The sequence below is a fragment of the Salvelinus namaycush genome, chromosome 31, assembly GCF_016432855.1.
Source record: "Salvelinus namaycush isolate Seneca chromosome 31, SaNama_1.0, whole genome shotgun sequence".
NCBI lineage: Eukaryota > Metazoa > Chordata > Actinopteri > Salmoniformes > Salmonidae > Salvelinus > Salvelinus namaycush.
Genome location: NC_052337.1, coordinates 34,867,433 through 34,889,265, shown reverse-complemented (window position 1 = coordinate 34,889,265; position 21,833 = coordinate 34,867,433). Strand labels below are relative to the sequence as shown.

At 44.9% G+C, this 21,833-nt stretch overlaps 1 protein-coding gene across 2 annotated transcripts in view; it reads left to right on the top strand.

Moving 5' to 3' along the window:
* The window catches only part of pdlim5b (PDZ and LIM domain 5b), a 74,312-nt gene that overhangs the window by 38,826 nt on the left and 13,653 nt on the right, over positions 1-21,833 (top strand). The window contains exons 3-6 of one of the 2 annotated variants that reach the window (XM_038971326.1): positions 2,252-2,403; positions 14,180-14,213; positions 14,798-15,114; positions 19,959-20,113. In XM_038971326.1, coding sequence (XP_038827254.1) covers positions 2,252-2,403; positions 14,180-14,213; positions 14,798-15,114; positions 19,959-20,113 — 658 coding nt within the window. Of the gene's footprint in view, positions 1-2,251; positions 2,404-14,179; positions 14,214-14,569; positions 15,115-19,958; positions 20,114-21,833 lie in introns of both variants that reach the window. The other variant, XM_038971325.1, reaches the window with a different exon arrangement.

Here is a 21,833-nt window from a genome sequence, read left to right as displayed (position 1 = left end):
CTGACTTCATGTGCTGCTATAAAAATAGAATGAATAGAACGGGCGTCCCCATTCAAGTCAATAATATCATGTCATAGATGGACTGGCGGCCATTGCGAGGAGCAAAGCGGGAAGTAAGAGCAGGCTGTGATTTGTTGATTCAACTCAACAGACATTACAAAAAATACCATTGATTGCATGAGCCACATCATTTGAATGAACATTCAAAATTACTATAAATGATTGCATCCCCATCCCAGGCAGCCATTGTGAGTTTACCCATGCGTTTACCAAATTTACCAAGTTTTTATCAAATTGACACACGAATGCCTGGAGGTCTTCAGTCAGCTGTTTGTAAAAAAATAAATAAAATGTATTCAAACTAAAATATTTCCAAGATGGTCTTCATCCAGAACCTCCAGTTCCACGGTTATTCTGGAATTGTATGAACTGTGTAACTCGAGTTTTTATATTGAAAGTGTTTCAAATCTCTGTTTTAATAGTTTCCACTCCTAAAACCTTTCCCACAACCCCTCATAATTAACATGAATCTAATGTGACATGAGGCTAATAGAGCCTGTCTCTTACACTTTCATAGATAAACAGACCGAAACGATGATCTACAGTACCTGTTTCTACCCCCCCAGCCTTTCCTCTCCTCCACAACAGTAAAGACCAGGCAGTCCGCTTAGAGTCAGCTAGTTCATTATTGGAGCTCCGATAAGATCACATCCTTCCTCTAAGAGCAACGACCCTCATCGTTTCTCAGGCCCTACATCAACCTCTCAAAGATGACCTGATCAGGCAAACGATAGTCATTTACACTCTCTTTCTCAGTACGTAGCAGACACATCGAGGATCTAGTAGATGAATGTTTACCAAGACAGTCATATTGCGGTACTTTAACATAGATACTTTACAGTAGATACCATATGGTCAGCCTTTAGGCCCTTACAGTAGACTGGGGTTTTGTCAGAAGGTTGTAACTCATGCGAACCTCTTCATCATGGGAAGCTCTTCATCATAAGCACCTATCAGAATCAAAGGTTAAGGGTAACGTATGTCCCTCGGCCTGGCTGTGCCTTGAGGATGCCTTTTCTTTCTAAATCAAATCCAAGTGGGTTAGAAGAACAGAGTGCATTAGTTACTAGTGGAATGTGTTCTCCATCGATACGCTGTTTGATTTAGAAGTCAGAGGCATACTTGCCACCTAGACCGTAAAATCATTAGATGTCCGGATCTCTTTTAAGTTGGGAGGGATATAGGACATGCTTCCATCCTTCTCGGATCAAACAGGCCAGCACACACACAGCATGTGTAGAGGGCCTGTCTGTTTCTGTACACAGCATGTATAGAGGGCCTGTCTGTTTCTGTACACAGCATGTATAGAGGGCCTGTCTGTTTGTCTGTACACAGCATGTATAGAGGGCCTGCCTGTCTGCCTGTCTGTACAGGGCATGTGTAGAGAGCCTGTCTGTATATACACAGCATATGTAGAGGATCTGTCTGTCTGTCTGTCTGTCTGTCTGTCTGTCTGTCTGTGTACACACACAATTGTAGTACCCTGTCTGTTTCTCTGTCTGTCTGTCTGTCTGTCTGTCTGTGTACACACACAATTGTAGTACCCTGTCTGTTTCTCTGTCTGTCTGTCTGTGTACACACACAATTGTAGTACCCTGTCTGTTTCTCTGTCCCTGGAGTGTTTGCCTGGTCTATTCTGGGCCCAGCTGATAAGTGGCCAGTGTTGTGAAGAGAGAGAAAATGGCTGTTTAATGTAACCAAGGTTAGATAATACACCACAGGGACCGAACACAATGCTATATAAAATAGTACAGCAGTATTTTATTGCGTAGTTTCATAATTTCATGGCAATCATTTCCTGTTTTGGTGTTGCTTTTCAGGCATGATCAGGCCTCACCCACCCCTTTTGTCTGATTTTCTGTGATAAGAGAGCTGAACAAATAGAGTTGAATGGAACGTTTGAGATGAATTCATGCGTACTGTTTGTTTAAGAAAGTTGTTCTAAGGCGCATAAATAAAAAGACAGAGATTAGAAGTCTTCGGAGTCACTGGGAGTCTGTCTGCGTATTCTACACTCCAGTGCGTGGAGGTTAAATACACTAAGCTATGCTCAATATAGCAAGGAATTCCCTAGTCCTGACTCCTGGGATTCTCTACTGTTTATTATCCTGTTACAGTAAATGAATGCATGCGTGTATGTTTATTTTACTTTCATTTCATCGTGTACGTCTGGTTCTGTGTGTCTTCACAGCTGACCGATGGGGGCAAGGCAGCCAAAGCCAGAATGAGTGTGGGAGATGTAGTTCTGTCGATCGACGGCATCGCCACCAACAGCATGAACCACCTGGAGGCCCAGAACAAGATCAAAGCCTGCACAGACAACCTCAACCTCACCCTGCAGAAGTAAGAGGCTGCGCGCACACACACACACACACACACACACACACACACGTCTTATTTTTCACTTAAGAATGAACTGCTATTTAACAGCAGGATAAGTTCAGCACAGAGAACTGAGTGCTGCTCCAGACTGCTGTATGACTCCTTCCCTTGGGTTTTACTGTACTGTGTACTCTCCTAGGTCACGGTAAGTGCTGTAGCGTGTCTTATTTTAAGCATCACAGAGTTTGCATGTGACTTTGTTGATTCTTTTTGAAACTCTGTATTTAAGGTACATTTCAGGGACTTGTAAAATACGTTTATGTGAATGCTTTACGGTAAAGAACATGACTAGTTATCCCTTACTGGGCCATTTACCCAAATGGAACACCACATACATTAAGCAGTAACTGGTCATTACCATGTCAGAGGAGAATTTAAACCATGTCCCATGTGTGTTTATTTCTCTATCAACTAAATAAATAAACAAATATAGTCTTCCATGGTTGAGCGCTGATTTGAACCTGGTAATACGTTAAACTGTCTCTGAGGTTGGTTTGCCTGCTCTGTTTATGCATTACGTACGTGCCCTGTCATTGTCCCCGAGGCCCTCTCAAGAATGCAGGGATGTCATGACGACGCTGTTGAGATTCAGCACTCGGGCTTGTTTTGTCTTACACGTTATGTATCCCTTTTTGTTTGTGTCTCTCGTCAAGCACACTATAACCTGATACGGTGTGTGTGAAGTACTACAGCTGGAAACACGCCGTGTGTGATTTACTCCGTCTTAAACACACTCAGTGGGTGACAAGGTTAGGCCAGATCAATTGAGTGGCCCTGGATGGAGATGAAGATGGACACTTTTTTTTGTCCCAACGACAATTAGGGACATTCATCAGAACAAGGTCAAAGGTGTCCCTGAAAAATATTCATATTTAAAAAAAAATCTGTTTGAAAAAAAGCAAACCTGCGGAACAGGAAGTGGGAGTACACCCCTGACCTTTGACCTCGGTAGGAAGCAGTCATGGAAGGCCAGGATAAGTTTAAGTCGGGCTTAAAGACTACCTCATTGAATTGCTCAATGGCTTTGGATGGAGGTAGTGTACAATGGAGGGCAAGCACCATGGCAAATGTTCCCTCGATAAGGACAAATGTACAGTATGTGCCTTTAGGACATGCTGGACCTGATTCAGTCAAATGAATCAGAGGGAACAGAGACATGTCTGAACTTTATGCTGTCACAGTGGAATTCCTCATCAAGGTTTCACACACACTTTTCATGGCTGTTAAGCTGTTTTGGCGGGAAACCTGCAGAACCCATCAGATCAGTATGTTGTCAAAGACCTTGGGCTTTAGAGGTCCCTTTGTGCTACTTCAGCACTGTTATAGCTGTAACCGCAGCAACCCACCTAGAACATGACTACACTGGGCCATGCGTTCTGAGGACGAGTGACAGTCGATAATTGTCAAAAAGCACAGAGCTGCCAAGGCTGGCTCTGCCCGGGTTAAAGTGAACCCCTGTGAGGAAAGCTTCTAAAGAAAGCTCATAAAATACCCGCTACATTGATCCAACCTCCAAAGGAAGCAGCGAATACTAGACACGGCATCGGTTTAGCGTACATTTGAATACATTCTCTGAAGAGCTGTAACAGCAGTTAACTGCTGCTTAAACAATTCTCCGGCTCGATTTGCAAGGAGGCCAATGGATACCTTGTAATCCTCGATTAAAATACTATTCCTTATAGATGATTTGTCAAAGACATCAACCACTTTGGTCAATCCTGAAATAAGACAGGAAATTTAATTCCGGCATCTCACAATCACAATTGGTCCTATAGATTCAGTTCTGTTCTGATTCAGAAAAGTGTTTCCAAAGCAGGATCAAACGTAGCTGTGGCTCTTGTACAGCCACGAAGGAAAGCAGTGTTGAGTGGAGGGTATATTCCTTCTTATTCATTGTTTGTGAAAAGCATTAGCCCCAGTGTTCCACTGTTCCATAGAGGTGTTGTGCATAGCCCTGGGAAAACACCTCCACACGTCCGCCATGCTTCGCCGCCCAAGCTGTAAAGCTGTTGAAAGAGCAGCACAGCAGCTGGTTCACGTGTCCTCTCATTCTGCCACCACAACACTAGATTAAGGAGCCTTTTAACTCTAATGGAAAAGAAAATAGGCCTAAAATGAAGACGCCATCTCACAGCTGTCTGTAATCTAGCAAGTGTAATAAATGCACAATGAAACATCAAACACTCAGGCCATGCTAGACGATGATGATGACACACATGAGATTCAGCGGCGTAGTGAATCCTCATGCTTCATTTCTGTACTGGCAAGGACATGCGTTTTTGTGATTTGAAATAATACATTTAAGTACATGGCAAATTTAAGCGTTACAGAGGGTAGCATGTTCGGGGACATGCATACTGAAAAGTGAAGGGAGCTCTACCATTCAAAATCTGGAAATGAGACAGTTTTCTGTTTGCCGTTTTTCGATCTTGTAAACAGCAAGGCATTTCAAGCACTGTTTCCTTGTCACCCGTGTTAATCATGGTACGGTATGTGCTCCCTGGCAGCGTGGCAGCAACGCTCAACATTTCCATCTCTCCCCGACCCTCCTGTTCCTCCCTCCGTCTCCCAAACCAACATGTCTACCTCTTCTGTTCAATTCAGCAATGTGAAAAGAATGCGTCGATTTCCATCAAATCATTTTCGACCGCATTCCCTTCCTGACTGTATTTTCTTAATGTTGGTTTCCAGGCAGGGAGGATGGACTGCCTTTGCTGAATAAACTCAGTTGAATGGTGCCAGGAGGATCGGTACAGGAGGAGAGGTTTACAGTTACCCATTATTAGGTCTTGTTTTCAATTTAGAGAAAAAGGCACCCCTTGCATTTTCTCAGTGCTTCACTTTGTTTGTGATGTTACATTTGTGTTAGTGAGCAGAACCGCCACATCTCTAGCCTCCAGCTGTAGATCTGTCAACACAACTCACTACACGTACCTGTGTGGGATTTATGAATGTGATTACTGTTGACTGATGTGATAAGAGTATTATGGATATTACCGTGACCGTGGCAATGCGCTAGGGTTGATTTAACGTGTGTCAAACCAGGCCATGTGATGTCATACTGTCGTGTTTGATATTCTGTGAGCAGAAAAATGCACACATCAACATTCGTGAGTCATTGCTCTACGAATGAGTCTTGGGGAAAGCATGTTTAGCAAGGGGACAGATAATTGGGTTTAAAGTGTGATCCGATTTGTTGTGCTGCCATTGATCAAAGAAGGCTGTTCAGATCCGAGTTGATGAGAAGGGCTAGTTTGAGTGAAGACAGACAGTAGAAGTTAACCAGTTTTTTTTTTTTCTTCCGACAGACAAACCAGTACCAGCCACATTGCTGCTTAGGCTGTGGTTCATTCAAATGTCAACTGAAATTAGATGTTGAACTCATCATGGCTCTGCTCAAGGGGGAGCCTACAGCTGACTAAAGCTAAGAGGGGGAGTTCCTATGTAGTGCATACTGTAGTGCCTATAGCTTATACTACACTCTTCAAAAATGGTTCTTCGGCTGTCCCCGTAAGGTAGTCCTTTTTGGTTCCAGGTAGAGCCCTTTTTGGTTCCAGGTAGAGCCCTTTTTGGTTCCAGGTAGAGCCCTTTTTGGTTCCAGGTAGAGCCCTTTTTGGTTCCAGGTAGAGCCCTTTTTGGTTCCAGGTAGAGCCCTTTTTGGTTCCAGGTAGAGCCCTTTTTGGTTCCAGGTAGAGCCCTTTTGTGTAAAGGGTTCTACCTGGAACCAAAAATGGTTCTTCAAAGGGTTCTCCTATTGGGACAGCTGAAGAACCCTTTCCAGGTTCTAGATAGAATTTTTTTTAAATAAAATGGTGCTAAGAGTGTAGTAAAGAACTCTTTTCATCCTATGCTGGAGAAACCACAACTTTATATGATTCATTAGTTCTTCTCTGCCAGGATTATTCTATCCATCACTCACCACCTCCCCTATGACACTGCTGCAGCTTACCAGTCTCCCCCGCAGTAACACCCCGTGAGCCACAGAGCAGCACACGCTAACTAGGGATGCTAGGCTACAATGCGGTTTTGATTAGTAGACTTTACGAGGTGATAGGGACTGGGTATCCAAGAAAGATTGAATGTCTTGGCCCACGCTAGCAGTTCATGTCCGTGTCTCAAGGGTTGGAAAAATAGTATTTCCACTTGTCAGCAAAGTGATGGAGAACATGCACAGACCTACTGTAGCCGTAGTATGACTGTGAGGGTAATTGTAGGTAAGCTACAGTAGGATTATGCATGATATAACCCTTAGATTGACTGGTTACGTTTGGAAACCACCCAATTAGCAGGTTTCTGCTGATTTTTAGAAATTCCTCAGAAAAGAAAAACTGGTTTTCCATCCACGCTTGGGCCATTTAACAACTGAAAAGCATCTTCATAAGCACAAACTGGCCAATTGAGCCTAATGTGTGCTATGATTGTAATGACAACCAGTCACTTTACAACACATCTCTTTTCCTCTTTGCTTTTATGGAAATGTCTTCCCAGGTTAACACAGTGAGTTTTGCCAGGAGGGTGTGGGAAAGAGCATGAGGAAACTGATGTTTCTTTGTCAAACACCGCTCCTTCTGAGAATGTGGCTGCCGCACCTGGGTCCAAAACCTCAAAAGACAAAAACAAAATGGGATGTCAGAAACTCAACAGATCCTCTCATATTCTCTAAAGGTATGCAAGACGGCTTCCCCAGTTTGAGAAAGCGAGAGAGAAAGAGACGTAGACAGAGAGAGTGAGAATCATTTCACAATTTGTAAACTTGAATCTCTGGGGCTGAGTTCTAACAGTGCCCAGGACTGTCAGTTCAGGCTGGCCTCTCACTCGCTCATCAGCTCACTGTAGCTCACAACACAGACCAGAGAAACAGTCTCCAGTGGGCATGCCTAAGTGGAATTGACATTTACCAACGTAAAAACAGAGTTGCAACATATCAAAGCACAGTGTGTCTTTTTCCTCTTTTTGGTTCACACACACATGTTCTTCTCTCTGTCTCTGCTTTCCTTGAGCTCAGATGTCAGTGAAATGTTAAAAAAGGAGACAAAATAGAAATACCATTTTTGAGACTTCAATGGAGACCAATTTTTTTTTGTCTGTCAATTGACTTATACTGGCCTGTGGGTAGTGTCCTTAGCCTTAGTGTCCTGTCCTCTCATCTAAAAAGTTGGATAGAGCCTCTCTTTTACATCTTAATGTCCAGAATGTTTGACTGACCAATCAGCGTATCAGTTGTGTGTAAATCAATGGTGACCCCAAGGGTCAGGTACCACCACCTGCTGTGCTTATCTCATTTTCTTTCCCCTGCTGGTACAGCTTGTTCACAGACCGACAGGGTACAGTATAGTCAGGCCTGCTGTTTACATAGCAGCCAGTCAACCATACGCTAGCTAGCTGCTCTGTTAGCAGGAGAGGAAGCCTAGCACCAGACCAGACGCACTCACAGATGGCCAGTGTTTCCTTGGTAGACTGAAACTTCTGTGTGAAGCGGGTTAGGGGTTAGGGGGTGAGGAAAAGGACATCATGTAATACAGAGCTCATGCTTTTATGCCTAGGTGTGGCCAGAGAGGGTGAGAGGGGCCAGTCTGTTGGGGGTGTTAACTATTCTGGCTATGGTCCCAGTCTGAAATGGGACTAACTTGAATTGAGAAGCTTTTAGTCTTTGTACATATTAGCTGGCTATTTCTAGAAGTATTTTAATTAAAAAAAAAAAAAAAATTCTCTCCCGTTTCTCTTACATGGCCAGCATTTTCCTCTTTATCTTAAGTCATGTTGACCTGCGTTTTAATGTTTTGGATTAAATAATGTTCCATAATGTTTCCAGCTGAGCGTGTTTGAGCATGAGGGAACTCCTACACGCCATAATAAACCTCATAATGTATATGGAGCATGTCATCTCATGCAATCATATTTAATTATTATGAAACCGTCTGTTTCTTTGCTGCGTATCTTTATTCCCCTGATGAGTAACCTGGTTTAGGCCTGGAAATGTCATTGTATGGGTAGTTATCATTCTATTGCACAGTATCAGGTGTTCTAGTATCCAGTAAATGGACTGGTTGCGCTGCTGTGGGACCCAAGGTAGCTTTGGCGCGGAACAGGTTCTGTGCAATGGATGGGAATACTCTCCCTTCCAGCGGATTAGAAGCATCTTACATTCAATTGCATGGACTGATCCAGAATGGGGAAATTGTTCCAGATTACCTTTTTAGTATGGGATAAATGATCCTAGTCTTGTCTGTGTGTGTGTGTGCCTTTGGTATGAATTATCCTGTCCTCAGAGTTTACCACTCCTTGGCCTGCTGTCATTCAGGGGGAACAGATTGATTGGGGATTGTCTGGGAGAGACATTATGAAACATCTGCTTGTGTGTGTTTTTGTGCAGGTTTCTAAGTGTTTGTGTGTGCATATGGTGGAAGGAGGAGTGTGTGCTGGGGCTTGGGGTCTTCTCATTCTTATGGTGTCATTATTTGACTGTTCACGTACCTCACCCCTGCACAGCACGTGCATGCTGCTATGGAGCGCTGGGGGTTAGTCATCACACACATCATACGAGTGAGACTGACGATACCAACAGGCTGTCCCGTTGCAAATGTTAACGAGGTTTTCACAATAAAAACTAACCCCTTCCATCTTCACCTCTCCTGTCTTTCCATACGATTAGAGCGCTCTCTCTCCTTGCTGCCCCTAGAGTACATCTTTCAACATCGCTCGCTCACCTCTCTGTCTCTCTCACTGTTTCACTCTCTCACTGTTTCTCTCTCTCTCTCTCTCTCTCTCTCTCTCTCCTCTCATCCATGCCTTCAGTACTCCCTGTCTCCTCTCCCACTTCTGATTAATGAGGCTGTGTGTCAGAATTCCTGTTTCCCTGGTCATTCCCGTCGCTGTGCGAGGGAGAAGCAGGAGTGCAAGGAACATTGAGCGTTGAAAGCTTTGTGCCCCTGACAGCCGCGTGAGTTACACCAGGGGCCTGGCTCGGCCCCCAGGCCCCACTAGCTGGCCAGCCATAGATGGACTTAGCAGAGCAGAGAAACAACTTTTCCACATCCCTTTGTTTTAATCCCCCAACCAGTTTTTAACGTGAAGCTAAGCCCCATGTCGACCGCTTAACATCCACATCTCACACTGAAAGTGACACAGGAACTATTTGGATAACAATGAAATGACAGTTAAAAAGTAGTTTACATACAAATGTTATTTTCCCACAGAGTAGATTAATGGCAACGACATCCATGATTGGGGTGGACTACTGCCAATCTCTACTGCTATGTAAGGGTTAAGGACTTTCAATGGAATAATTGTTTACCCAGAGAGTAGTCTATTTGGCAGTGCTGTAGAACAATCTCCAGAACATCTCTGATAATGACTTTTTATACAGTGTAGATGTGAGGCAGTTCATGAGTGAGTAGTCCTTAAAATGTCATCATGTAATTCTCGCCTGGATATCAGGCTGCAGTACACACAGTAGTGTGTGTCATGTTGTGTCCTGGTGCTGAGAGAGCTGGGCCTTGCGTTAGCAGTCTCTCCATCACTCAGTCAGATGCCATGTGCCAGACTGTTGCTCTTGGCTAAGACAGACAAGAGGGGGAAATATGTCTGTCTACTTTGCCCTCAGGCCTGTTCTTCCAGACTCCTTATTCTGCAATAGTGTGTTTTTGTGTTTCAGTTTCCTACCAGCCTGTTTATTCACATGCCTCCCTCGCCCCCTCTCTCTCATACTTAGCCTGCAAAGCATAGAGTGCCATACTAAACTACATTAGCTTCAGTAGTATGTAAAGGACATGTTGTCTAAATCCCACCATTATGAATAAGCTAATGTGACCTTGACAGACAGAACTGTGTTCAGGTGAGTTGAACAGGGATGCAGGCAGGCTGAAGAAGGCTCTCTATGTGAGCAGGAAGGGGACAACTAAGGGCCTTCTCTCTCTGACTACAACCATGCTCCTCTCAGCAGGGGGAAGTCATTCCTATGGACAATATACAGGACCGAATTTATATTGTGGTTATGTGCTATATCAGACAAAATGGGATCATACACCTTTGAATTGAACAGGAATTTAAGATTCAATGGTTGTTTTTCTCAGTGAGCTATTGACTTTTGAGGCCTACGTGACACGACTTTCAAAGGATAGCCCTCGAGGATTTGATTCAGTAGACAGACTTTCGTATTTTCTGGGAAGGATCCCCATCAATCAGAAATGCGTGACTTCTTGATCCATATCATCTGTCATCTGACTTTATGGATTACATATATCATCAATCCGTGTAGCTGGCTCATATATACTGGGATGACGTATAGGTTAGAGATGATCACCCTGTTAAATGGAGAACAATGCAGGACGTTTAAAACGTGTAGTGTATTTGAGGTTTAGAGGTCACATTTCCTGTACCCTGCAGGATGATTTTCCTGCTGTAGCAAACTGGCTCAAATTAAGATCCTACATCTGTATGTGTATCAATGAATCAATTGAGGTCCAGGAACCAACAGCTGGATGGTTCAATCTGAACCAGTCAGTGTCCCCCGGGCCTACCCCCAGACCAGACTACACTGCCCTGCTACACCGTTTCCCCCTTTTCTCCCGCACACAGCTGTCAAATTACACACACACACTGTCCATCAGTCTGAACAGCACAGCACGCGATCTGGCTAGAGAGAGAGGACAGAGGGGAGAGGGCTGAACAGATGTTCACAGGACCACCCTGGCCTGTGTTTGTTCAGTTAGCTCTGGGAACAGAGACACGGAGGATGGGGCCTCCCCCAGACCCAATGATGGCAGATGCACGGTGTTATGGAGTCTATCTTGTTTGTAATGGCACAGGTTGTTTGGATTTAGCCCAATCCCCATCCTTTACTGGACGGTTTGCCTGGGCCTTTGTGAGTGTGCTGCTTTCCTGAAGTGTATACAATAGTACAGTATATTGGAGAATATGCTCATATGTGCATGGGAAAATATGCTCATATGTGCATTGGAAAATATGCTGATATGTGCATTGGAAAATATGCTCATATGTGCATTGGAAAATATTTACCTGCAAGTGTGGGTACAGTACTTTTCAAGATATGAATTCCATCAACGTGTGGCAGGGTGGGCCTCGATAATCACCCAGTGAGCACGCTATTGGTCGGTCAGCTTCGACTCTGTTAGAAAAAGGAACTGTGAAACTGTCCTCAACTCTTCCTAAAATGGCTCAATGTGACCGACAGAATGCCAGAGAACAGAGAACATGCCCCATGTTCTGGAAGAGACTATTCTGTCCTGCTGAGTCACTGTCTTTATGGGGAAAAGGGACACATTGTCTGGGCCTCCGAGGCTGTCAGACAGAGGCTCAGGACACCGTTGTTTCTGAAGCCAGATGATAGGCTGGGGCAGGAACTTTATTCAGAATTGCATTAATGAGAGAACACGAACCAGACGGAATCTAGACTGACTGTGTCCAGCAGACAGAGGTCATGAATAGCCCACGCCATGGATGAAGGGCAAGAAACAGCTGGAGGGGAGGGAGAGTGGGAGAGGCAGTGTTTTCTTGGAATGGTGCTTTGCATACTTGATGTGCATTTAGTCGTTTCCTTCATTAGGCTACGTTCTTTGGTGTTTGCGACTGTCTCTGCTCCTCAGAGTGAAAGAATAGGGAAGGAATAAACAGAATATACTATTTTTGTGGATAGAGACCAGAGGGTTGATGGTTCACGTCCTGGTAACCACTTCCTCTGAATAGTCTGTTTGCTTTGCAGCAGTATGGACAACAGGACACCCTCCTCTTCCTGAGGCGATAAAAGTCCTGCAGCTGGTTTGATCATGAGTATAAATCTGAGGTCTTCTACACTGTTCCGGCCTGTAGCCCTGTACACAGAGGTAGAGACTCACACACTGAGGGGGGATATACATAGTGCTTGTTGTGCCTTGGGCTGCTGCTCTGTCTGTGGTGGCCACCAAATAGAGGATAGCTTTGTTGGGCAGAGTTTTTATTTATTTTTATATAGATCCCAAGTGCAGGACAAGCCAGAGGCTTTAGTGTGGTGGGGTGGCTCTCTGTGAGGCGTACTGACAGGATACAGACAGAGGACTCTGAAAATACTGGCATGTGGGGATCCTGGGTTTTTCCAATACGTCAAGCTCCAACTACTGCATCCATTGTCTATTCTTATGACTGAACAGCTGAGGATTTGGCCATATGTTCAAAACTTTACTTTGTGGCCCAGAGGATAGTATACTGACTACTCCTTCCACTAAAACACTGTATTCTTTAACACAGCGGAATGTACAGTAGGAAGCTCTGAAGCAGGGATGGATATGGATACAGTCACTCCTATACAGCAGGTCACAGACCTGACTGTCTCATATTAAGTGGACTTGTAGTTTTCGGTAGCTAGCTAACACATGCATTGTGGGGCTGATGTAAAGAGGCTCTTATCTGGCCTCATTTGAAAAACGAATCTCAGTCAATTATATCTCAGGAGGTGCAGCCATATTGATATTCCAGAGCTCGCTGACCCCCGCTTTGAAATCCAAGCGAGCATGAGTGGATGATTTGAGTGAATTTAGGATCCACGGTAAATCTAGCCGACGTTAGGGAAACATACCAGAGTAATAGAGCATAATATGTTTTCCCACATGTCTCTACCGCCATGCTGCTCTATGGCTGGCTGACTCTGTGGCATTGAGCTAGGGGCCAAATAGAGGCAGGCCTGTAAGGGAGCCAGCAGCAGTCTTTGATAGTGTGTGATTAATCTTTATATTGGCTCTATTTACAGGTTTTTCTCTGGTGTGGTTTTCTCCCCCCTGAGTTTTCCTTTACTCATCGCCACCTGTTTTCTCTCCCGTTCTCCCTGCCTCACCTCTCTCTGTCTACCTCTCGCTCTCCATCCATTTATCCCTCTCCCCTCTCTCTAAGTCTGACAAATGGTGTATTTATTTATCGGTCCCAGTCTTACCTTCGTGGACCTAGAGTTGTTGTGACATCTGGTTGTCAGGGAGACTCTGGTGTATCATTATACAATAACTAGTGTTTTACTGAAGCAATATGGCACAAGGTTTATAAATAGATGTATACCATGGCATTGTTGAATACTCGCTTCTGATTGGCTTGAAGTATTATATTTGCACGGTGTAATTCAATGGCTATAGTTCTTACATGTTCTGTGTTTGAGCTGCTATTGAAAGCAAAAGTCGAATTGAAAACATTATTGGCATTGAATTTGATTTTCATAATAGCAAGCTAGGACTGATGGTTTGGTTAGCTAAACTAGCAAGTCTGTTTGTTTACACATTTGGTAAATGTGTTAAATTATAGTTATGGTATAAAAGGGGTAATCAACTCAGGGCTCTATACGTTCTCTGGAAAATAATGCACCTCTGTGGAAGGTAGCGCGTCGTGGTACACCTTCTACGTCATTATTTTCTAGAGAACGTATAGCCCCTCATTGATTATCCCTTACATACAAATCTGATAAATTGGCCATAAACAGTACTGTTGTGCATGCTTTTTACCTTGATGTTAGATAAAAAAGGGTTCCAAAAGGTTTCTTTGGCTGTCCCCATAGGAGAACCCTTTTTGGTTCCAGGTAGAACCCTCCGTGGAAAGGGTTCTACCTGGAACCAAATGGGTTCTACCTGGAACCAAAAAAGGATATTCAAATGGTTCTCCTATTGGGACAGCCGAAGAACCCTATTAGGTTCCTTTTCTTCTAAGCGTGTACAGATAGAAGAACAGATGTGCAGTTTTCTCATTATGTTTTCTGTCTTCACAGAGCTTCCAGTGTCCCCAAGGCTGATGCACCAAAGGTAAGTACACTCTAGTGAATCACTTAAAGTCAAATTAATTAGTTATGATTATAATCCTTTCATCTTGAGTATTACTTTTTAGTGGCGTATTGACACCAGGATCATTTGTTAAATCATATGTGCTCAGGAGTTCATCAATATGTTTGCGCATGCTCACTGTACCCTTCTGAGACGATGTTACACCACATTTTGGTTGGCTGTTAGGGACATTATGCAAAGCTTGTGAAGGTGCCACCCTCATGGATAGCCCTAAGGCGCATACCAATGTTCTGGGGAGCATGGCCCCTGCATGAGTTTGCTGTGTGATGTGCAGTGTGTGAGTGTTGTGCATGTGTGCCCCACCCACCCTCTTTTAGAACGAACCGCTGGAGATCATTAAGCCTGTGCCAATCACCTACCCAGCCCCGCCATCCACATTCACCAGCCCCTCCCCCCAACCCGGTGCTGCCTACAATAAGACGGCCCGCCCCTTTGGCGGGGGCAGCAGTGTGGGTGTGGTCACTTCCTCCCTGACTGCCCCAAAAGTGGCCTCAATCCCTTCTGCATCGTCTGCTTTCACCCCCGCTGCCCCCTCCTCCCAGCAGGCCCAGCCTCCCTTCCCACTAGGCAGCCACTCCCGTTCTCCAGCCCCACCCATCGCAGCCCAACCCAGCTCAGCCCCACCCACCAGACCCAGCTCTGGCCGTTCCCCCTTCACCACCCCCTCCTCGTCCTCCTCCTCCTCCCCGGCCAGAGTGACAGCCCCCTCCTCCAATCCTGGTGCTCCGCAGTCCTCTTGCTATAACACGCCCATCAACCTGTACTCCAACTCCAACGCCTGTGAGGTGGCCATAGGACAGAGGCGGGGCCTGTTGGAAGTCCAGGGTGTGGTAGTCGACCAGATCAAAGAACAGTTCAACGGGTGAGTAGCACTAACCTCAAACCCCACCCCTCACCTCGTCTCCTCTCCTTTCTCTTCTTCTCTCCTGTTACTTTCTTTCTTTTTAACAACTCTTGCTTCTGCTTCCTTTGACTTTCCAAGAGGCTCAACTGTGGGTAGGTAGGTGGTTTGTACAGTAAGTTCACTTGAAGTTATTACCCTGCACCACATTGTGTTTTCTTAGCTCAAAATAACAACATGGCTATTCTAGATGTGACCACTTAGACTGGTGTAGTGCAGCAGCAAGAAGGCGGTAATGGGACATCAACATGTTTCGGTCGCACATCCCATAAATCATATGTATTGTTGCCAGGTCAAAAGATACTTGTGGTTCACTCCACTACCTGTCTGGATGTTGTTTGAGGCCACAAGTAGCTGGTTAACCAACCATGCAATAACAACAGACTACCTGAGAGAGGACATACTTTGTACTAAATCTTCCATCCGTTTCTCCTACATAGTCTACATTTATTTATTCTATATTGTTCTCATTTAGCAGATGCTCTTATCCAGAGCGACTTATAGGAGCAATTGAGGGTTAAGTGCCCTGCTCAAGTGCACATCGACAGATTTTTCACCTAGTTGGCTCTGGGATTCAAACCAGCGACCTTTGGGTTACTGGCACAACGCTCTGAACCGCTAGACTACCTGCCACTCTACAAACACAGTCTCGTTTGTAGAGCGACATGGATGGTGCCTGTAGAGCAACATGGATGGTGCCTGTACCCCCAACTCTGTAAACGGCCACAATAGAGAGAAATCGTAACGGCATCTTTTTGTAGGCGCGAACTCCGCCAGGGTTCGTTGGACAAAGCCTATGGAGAAATGAATGGAGTTTCTGTAGGGTTTTTGGATGAACGCTGAAAATAAGGTCTGTGGTAAACACAGGTTTAGGAGATCTGACACGTTCTGTTCTATGAGACCCTCTTCATCAGCTAACGTCACTTTTTTTTATTTTTTTATTTTTTTTAAATAAATTTTATCCCATTTTCTCCCCAATTTTCGTGGTATCCAATCGCTAGTAATTACTATCTTGTCTCATCGCTACAACTCCCGTACGGGCTCGGGAGAGACGAAGGTCGAAAGCCATGCGTCCTCCGAAGCACAACCCAACCAAGCCGCACTGCTTCTTAACACAGCGCGCCTCCAACCCGGAAGCCAGCCGCACCAATGTGTCGGAGGAAACACCGTGTACCTGGCCCCCTTGGTTAGCGCGCACTGCGCCCGGCCCGCCACAGGAGTCGCTGGAGCGCGATGAGACAAGGATATCCCTACCGGCCAAACCCTCCCTAACCCGGACGACGCTATGCCAATTGTGCGTCGCCCCACGGACCTCCCGGTCGCGGCCGGCTGCGACAGAGCCTGGGCGCGAACCCAGAGACTCTGGTGGCGCAGTTAGCACTGCGATGCAGTGCCCTAGACCACTGCGCCACCCGGGAGGCTCTAACGTCACTTTTTGACGCATTTATGTAATAAAAAAAAAAGGCTTCATAAAGGTCATGCTATTATCTCATAGAACAAAACGCATCAGATCTCCTAAGCCTGTGTTAACCTCAGAACTTATTTTTGGCGTTTATCCCAAAACTCTCTTCTTTCTCCATTCATTTTCCCCATAGGAATGGCTGAACAAACCAGAGCTAACTTATTTCCGGCGTTTAGGACTGCAAGCTGGCGAGCTCTGAGTGCAGCAGCACATCTTGTCTCATGTTAAAGGGAACTGGAAACAGAAGACAAAGGCAGCAGCAGAACGACGACATGTGAAACTCACTCCTGCTACCACCCAGCCCGCCTCTCTCTAATTGATAGTAAAGTGAATAGCCTTGCCAAACACCCAGTATTCCTGCTCGGAGTCTGCCTGACATATTGTTGTTTTGTCGACTCAGACGCCTGTTTCTAAAAGCCTGGCATTCTGGAAGCTTTGAGGCTGGAGAAGCTCTACTGGGATGGTTCACAGGCCAGATGTATTTACAAAACCTCCGAATAGTAAAAACACATGTGTTTTTGACTAGTCTACCAATGTAGTCCACTGATGCAAATGTAATTAGTTATGTTTCGCAGCTGAATATAAGCGAGACTTCATGCCACATACCTGTAGGCTCTTTGGTTGTCATCTGTCTTTACTGCATACTCTACTTACGGTCTCTGTAGTTATTTCACCTTCCTCCTGTCCAAACCCTCTGGACTACTCTGTCTGCTTCTGATTGGCTTGAAGGGCATTCTAGAGCATGCGTTATTTCCCTATAACGCGCAGTATATTTGCACGGTAGAATTCAATGGCTACATGTTCTGTGTTTGATCTGCTATTGAAAGCAAAAGTCGAATTGAGAACATTATTGGCATTGTTGAATTGGATTTTCATAATAGCAAGCTAGAACTGATGGTTTGGTTAGCTAAACAAGCAAGTCTGTTTGTTTACACATTTGGTAAATGTGTTAAATTATAGTCATGGTATAAAAGGGGTAATCAACTCGGGGCTCTATACGTTCTCTGGAAAATAATGCACCTCTGTGGAAGGTAGCGCGTCGTGGTACACCTTCCACGTCATTATTTTCTAGAGAACGTATAGCCCCTCATTGATTATCCCTTACATACAAATCTGATAAATTGGCCATAAACAGTACTGTTGTGCATGCTTTTTACCTTGATGTTAGATAAAAAAGGGTTCCAAAAGGTTTCTTTGGCTGTCCCCATAGGATAACCCTTTTGGGTTCCAGGTAGAACCCTTTTTGGTTCCAGGTAGAACCAAAAATGGATCTTCAAAATGGTTCTCCTATGGGGACAGCCGAAGAACCCTATTAGGTTCCTTTTCTTCTAAGCGTGTACAGATGATGTTTTCTGTCTACAGGTTACAGGTATAGTAGCAGCATGTGTGTTCAGCTGGAACCTGTGTGTGTTTCTCTGGGTGTCTGCTTGCACCTCGTCTCAGAATGGTCCATGTGTTTTTAGGACCCAGTTGGATCAATGCTCTTTCTCTTTTCCTGCTCCTTTACTTTGCTTCATCCTCTTCTTCTTCATTTGTTCTTTCCTCAGGAGGACGAGGAGGAAGAGACCAAGTTAGTGTTCTAACAGTAGCAGTGACACAGTCTGCTAGCTCTAACTGTGGGATGATGCGATTATCAGTGCTTTACTGCAGCACATGACTGCAGCGCAATAAGAATAGTACAGTGGGCATGCTGGCTCCTTTCTGCCATAACCCTCATAAACCTCACTCATACTCATGTACTTACTGTGTTACACCCTCATCTCAGAGCACAAAACAACCTGCAAAGCCACCCTGTAAATAACCCACAGCCATAAGCCGTAATAAGCCTTGTGATCCAGTTCATTCTGTTCATTCATGCTCTATGTGCCATGGCATCCCGGCCCGGTTCACTTGGAAAAGTAGTGTATTTACACCCGCGTGTGTTGGAAATGCTGTTCCATTTATAGTGCACTGCTTTTGACCAGAGCCCCATAGGCACTTTAAAGGGAATAGGGTGCCATTTTATGCTGTGTCCCCACCAGGCCCATCCCCAGACTGCAACTCAGAGCCCTGTAGGCTAACCTGTCACCACTCAGCGGGGCTGCTGCACCCTGTCCCTGCATCTGTCCCCCTCCGTCTGTCCGGCTGCCACCGTGTCACTCTGTTTACCCAAGGCCACTTATTAATTACCAGACATCTATTCCACTGTGGTTCTAGGAATAGAACCGTCACAATCTGACCCCTGACCTCCATTCACTTAGAATACACTCACTGACACGCAATAGACTAGAACACATGCTGGAGAGCTCACATGCAGAACACTCCGATATATTCACACTTGACTGGCCTCAAGTGCATAAATGCTTTTGTAGCTAATGTAATACAGACACCTTGAGATGAGTGTCTAAACATTATTTAATTCAAGACAGGAATACAAAGAATGCATCTGTTCTGGTCCTGAGCTCACTGTAATGTGAGGCCCAGTGGTTCCCCCTTGTGGTGAGATGGTACTTTCACCCTTATAACTATATTATGCAGTTATATTTAATAGTTTTCCGTCAATTCCCCAAAATCCGAACTCCATCACTGTTTCTTCAGCTGATCAATAATCCATAAAGCATATTCCTGCTAGTACTAAAAGCATGATGTCATGCTATAATATGAGTGTCTGAGTTAACGCCATGTATGTGGGCTGAGTCATGTCATGTCACCTTCATAGGGGTTTTGGAGGTGATCATTACAGTTAGTTGGAAATGATAGCTATCTGTGTCATTGTAGCTGACTGCTGCTCTGCTATTTCTAGTGTAGCTGCTGTTTCTGCCAGTGGACCTCAGAGCATTCTTAATTATAGCCTGTAGTACTGCACCAATGCTCACACTTTACATCCAAATAGTTTTAGCACCTTGGAAGTACAATATTCAGTTTTTCCTCCCAATCTTTTCTAGTTTCTGATTCTTCTCCTTCTATTATCCTATTTTCCTTTCTTACTTCCCTCTCAATTTCCGTGTGCAGAGTCCCCCCAAAGACTGCCCCTAGGAGGTACGGTAAATGGGAAGTCTAGGCAGTGGCCACTTCACTGAGTGAATGTGTGTACGTTTGTCTTGTCTGAGTCTACCTGTAGTATACACTGGGAGTGAGAGTGTGTTTTGTCTGTACCTGTGTGTGAGAGATTTGTTTTGCACTTGTGTTATCCTACTGAATGAAAAAGATTAATGAATGAATGAATTTAATAAATTAATCTGAGTAATTACTTAATGAATAAAGTCATTATTAAAAGTGATTTTTATGAATGGTGAATGCTAATAGTAATTGGAAGTAGATGATGATGATGATACTTATTTATTCTCTGTGTGTGTGGCCTCAGGAACAGAGTTGAACCTGAGGTGATCCATGCCTCACCACTCAGTGAGGCCAGTAAGAAGCGCATGATCGAGGACACAGAGGACTGGCATCCTCGCACCGGCACCTCCCAGTCCAGGTCCTTCAGAATCCTGGCTCAGATCACTGGCACAGAGAACGGTGGGTACCCCCTGGCACCTTCCCCCAATACCCTGATGCATAATGACACCCTAGTTACTTTATGTTGTGTACCCTGGCACCCTCATACCCAGGCCAGAACACATGCAGCACCACCAATACCTTGGCACAGTGGTATTAGAAAATAGATATGTATTATAGCTAGATCATTGTGTTCTTACAGTAACCCTTCTGAAGTGACGATTTGGCCTTTGCCTTTTCCCCTAATGGAAAGGTTACATAAGTAGACTGTAGTATAGATTACAACAGTGCTGCATGCTAGTCCCTGTGGCGCAGGTCTGTCTCTGTGCTCTGGTCCCCCTGACGCAGCTCTGTCTCTGAGCCTCAGCAACCATCTCTGTCATCATCCCAGCCCTGTGTGTGTGTTGGACATGCTCTGCTAATATAAGCTGACATGGAGCTGACAAGGAACAGTGGATTAGATGTCCCTCTCTACTCCAGACAGAGGCTGAGGTTACCAATGCAGCGCTGAATATGTTTACGGCTGTTGATATTATGCAAATGGTGCTGGAGAGTGGTTTGTTCAGCTGTAGATGTGGAGAGTGGTTTGTTCAGCTGTAGATGTGGAGAGTGGTTTGTTCAGCTGTAGATGTGGAGAGTGGTTTGTTCAGCTGTAGATGTGGAGAGTGGTTTGTTCAGCTGTAGATGTGGAGAGTGGTTTGTTCAGCTGTAGATGTGGAGAGTGGTTTGTTCAGCTGTAGATGTGGAGAGTGGTTTGTTCAGCTGTAGATGTGGAGAGTGGTTTGTTCAGCTGTAGATGTGGAGAGTGGTTTGTTCAGCTGTAGATGTGGAGAGTGGTTTGTTCAGCTGTAGATGTGGAGAGTGGTTTGTTCAGCTGTAGATGTGGAGAGTGGTTTGTTCAGCTGTAGATGTGGAGAGTGGTTTGTTCAGCTGTAGATGTGGAGAGTGGTTTGTTCAGCTGTAGATGTGGAGAGTGGTTTGTTCAGCTGTAGATGTGGAGAGTGGTTTGTTCAGCTGTAGATGTGGAGAGTGGTTTGTTCAGCTGTAGATGTGGAGAGTGGTTTGTTCAGCTGTAGATGTGGAGAGTGGTTTGTTCAGCTGTAGATGTGGAGAGTGGTTTGTTCAGCTGTAGATGTGGAGAGTGGTTTGTTCAGCTGTAGATGTGGAGAGTGGTTTGTTCAGCTGTAGATGTGGAGAGTGGTTTGTTCAGCTGTAGATGTGGAGAGTGGTTTGTTCAGCTGTAGATGTGGAGAGTGGTTTGTTCAGCTGTAGATGTGGAGAGTGGTTTGTTCAGCTGTAGATGTGGAGAGTGGTTTGTTCAGCTGTAGATGTGGAGAGTGGTTTGTTCAGCTGTAGATGTGGAGAGTGGTTTGTTCAGCTGTAGATGTGGAGAGTGGTTTGTTCAGCTGTAGATGTGGAGAGTGGTTTGTTCAGCTGTAGATGTGGAGAGTGGTTTGTTCAGCTGTAGATGTGGAGAGTGGTTTGTTCAGCTGTAGATGTGGAGAGTGGTTTGTTCAGCTGTAGATGTGGAGAGTGGTTTGTTCAGCTGTAGATGTGGAGAGTGGTTTGTTCAGCTGTAGATGTGGAGAGTGGTTTGTTCAGCTGTAGATGTGGAGAGTGGTTTGTTCAGCTGTAGATGTGGAGAGTGGTTTGTTCAGCTGTAGATGTGGAGAGTGGTTTGTTCAGCTGTAGATGTGGAGAGTGGTTTGTTCAGCTGTAGATGTGGAGAGTGGTTTGTTCA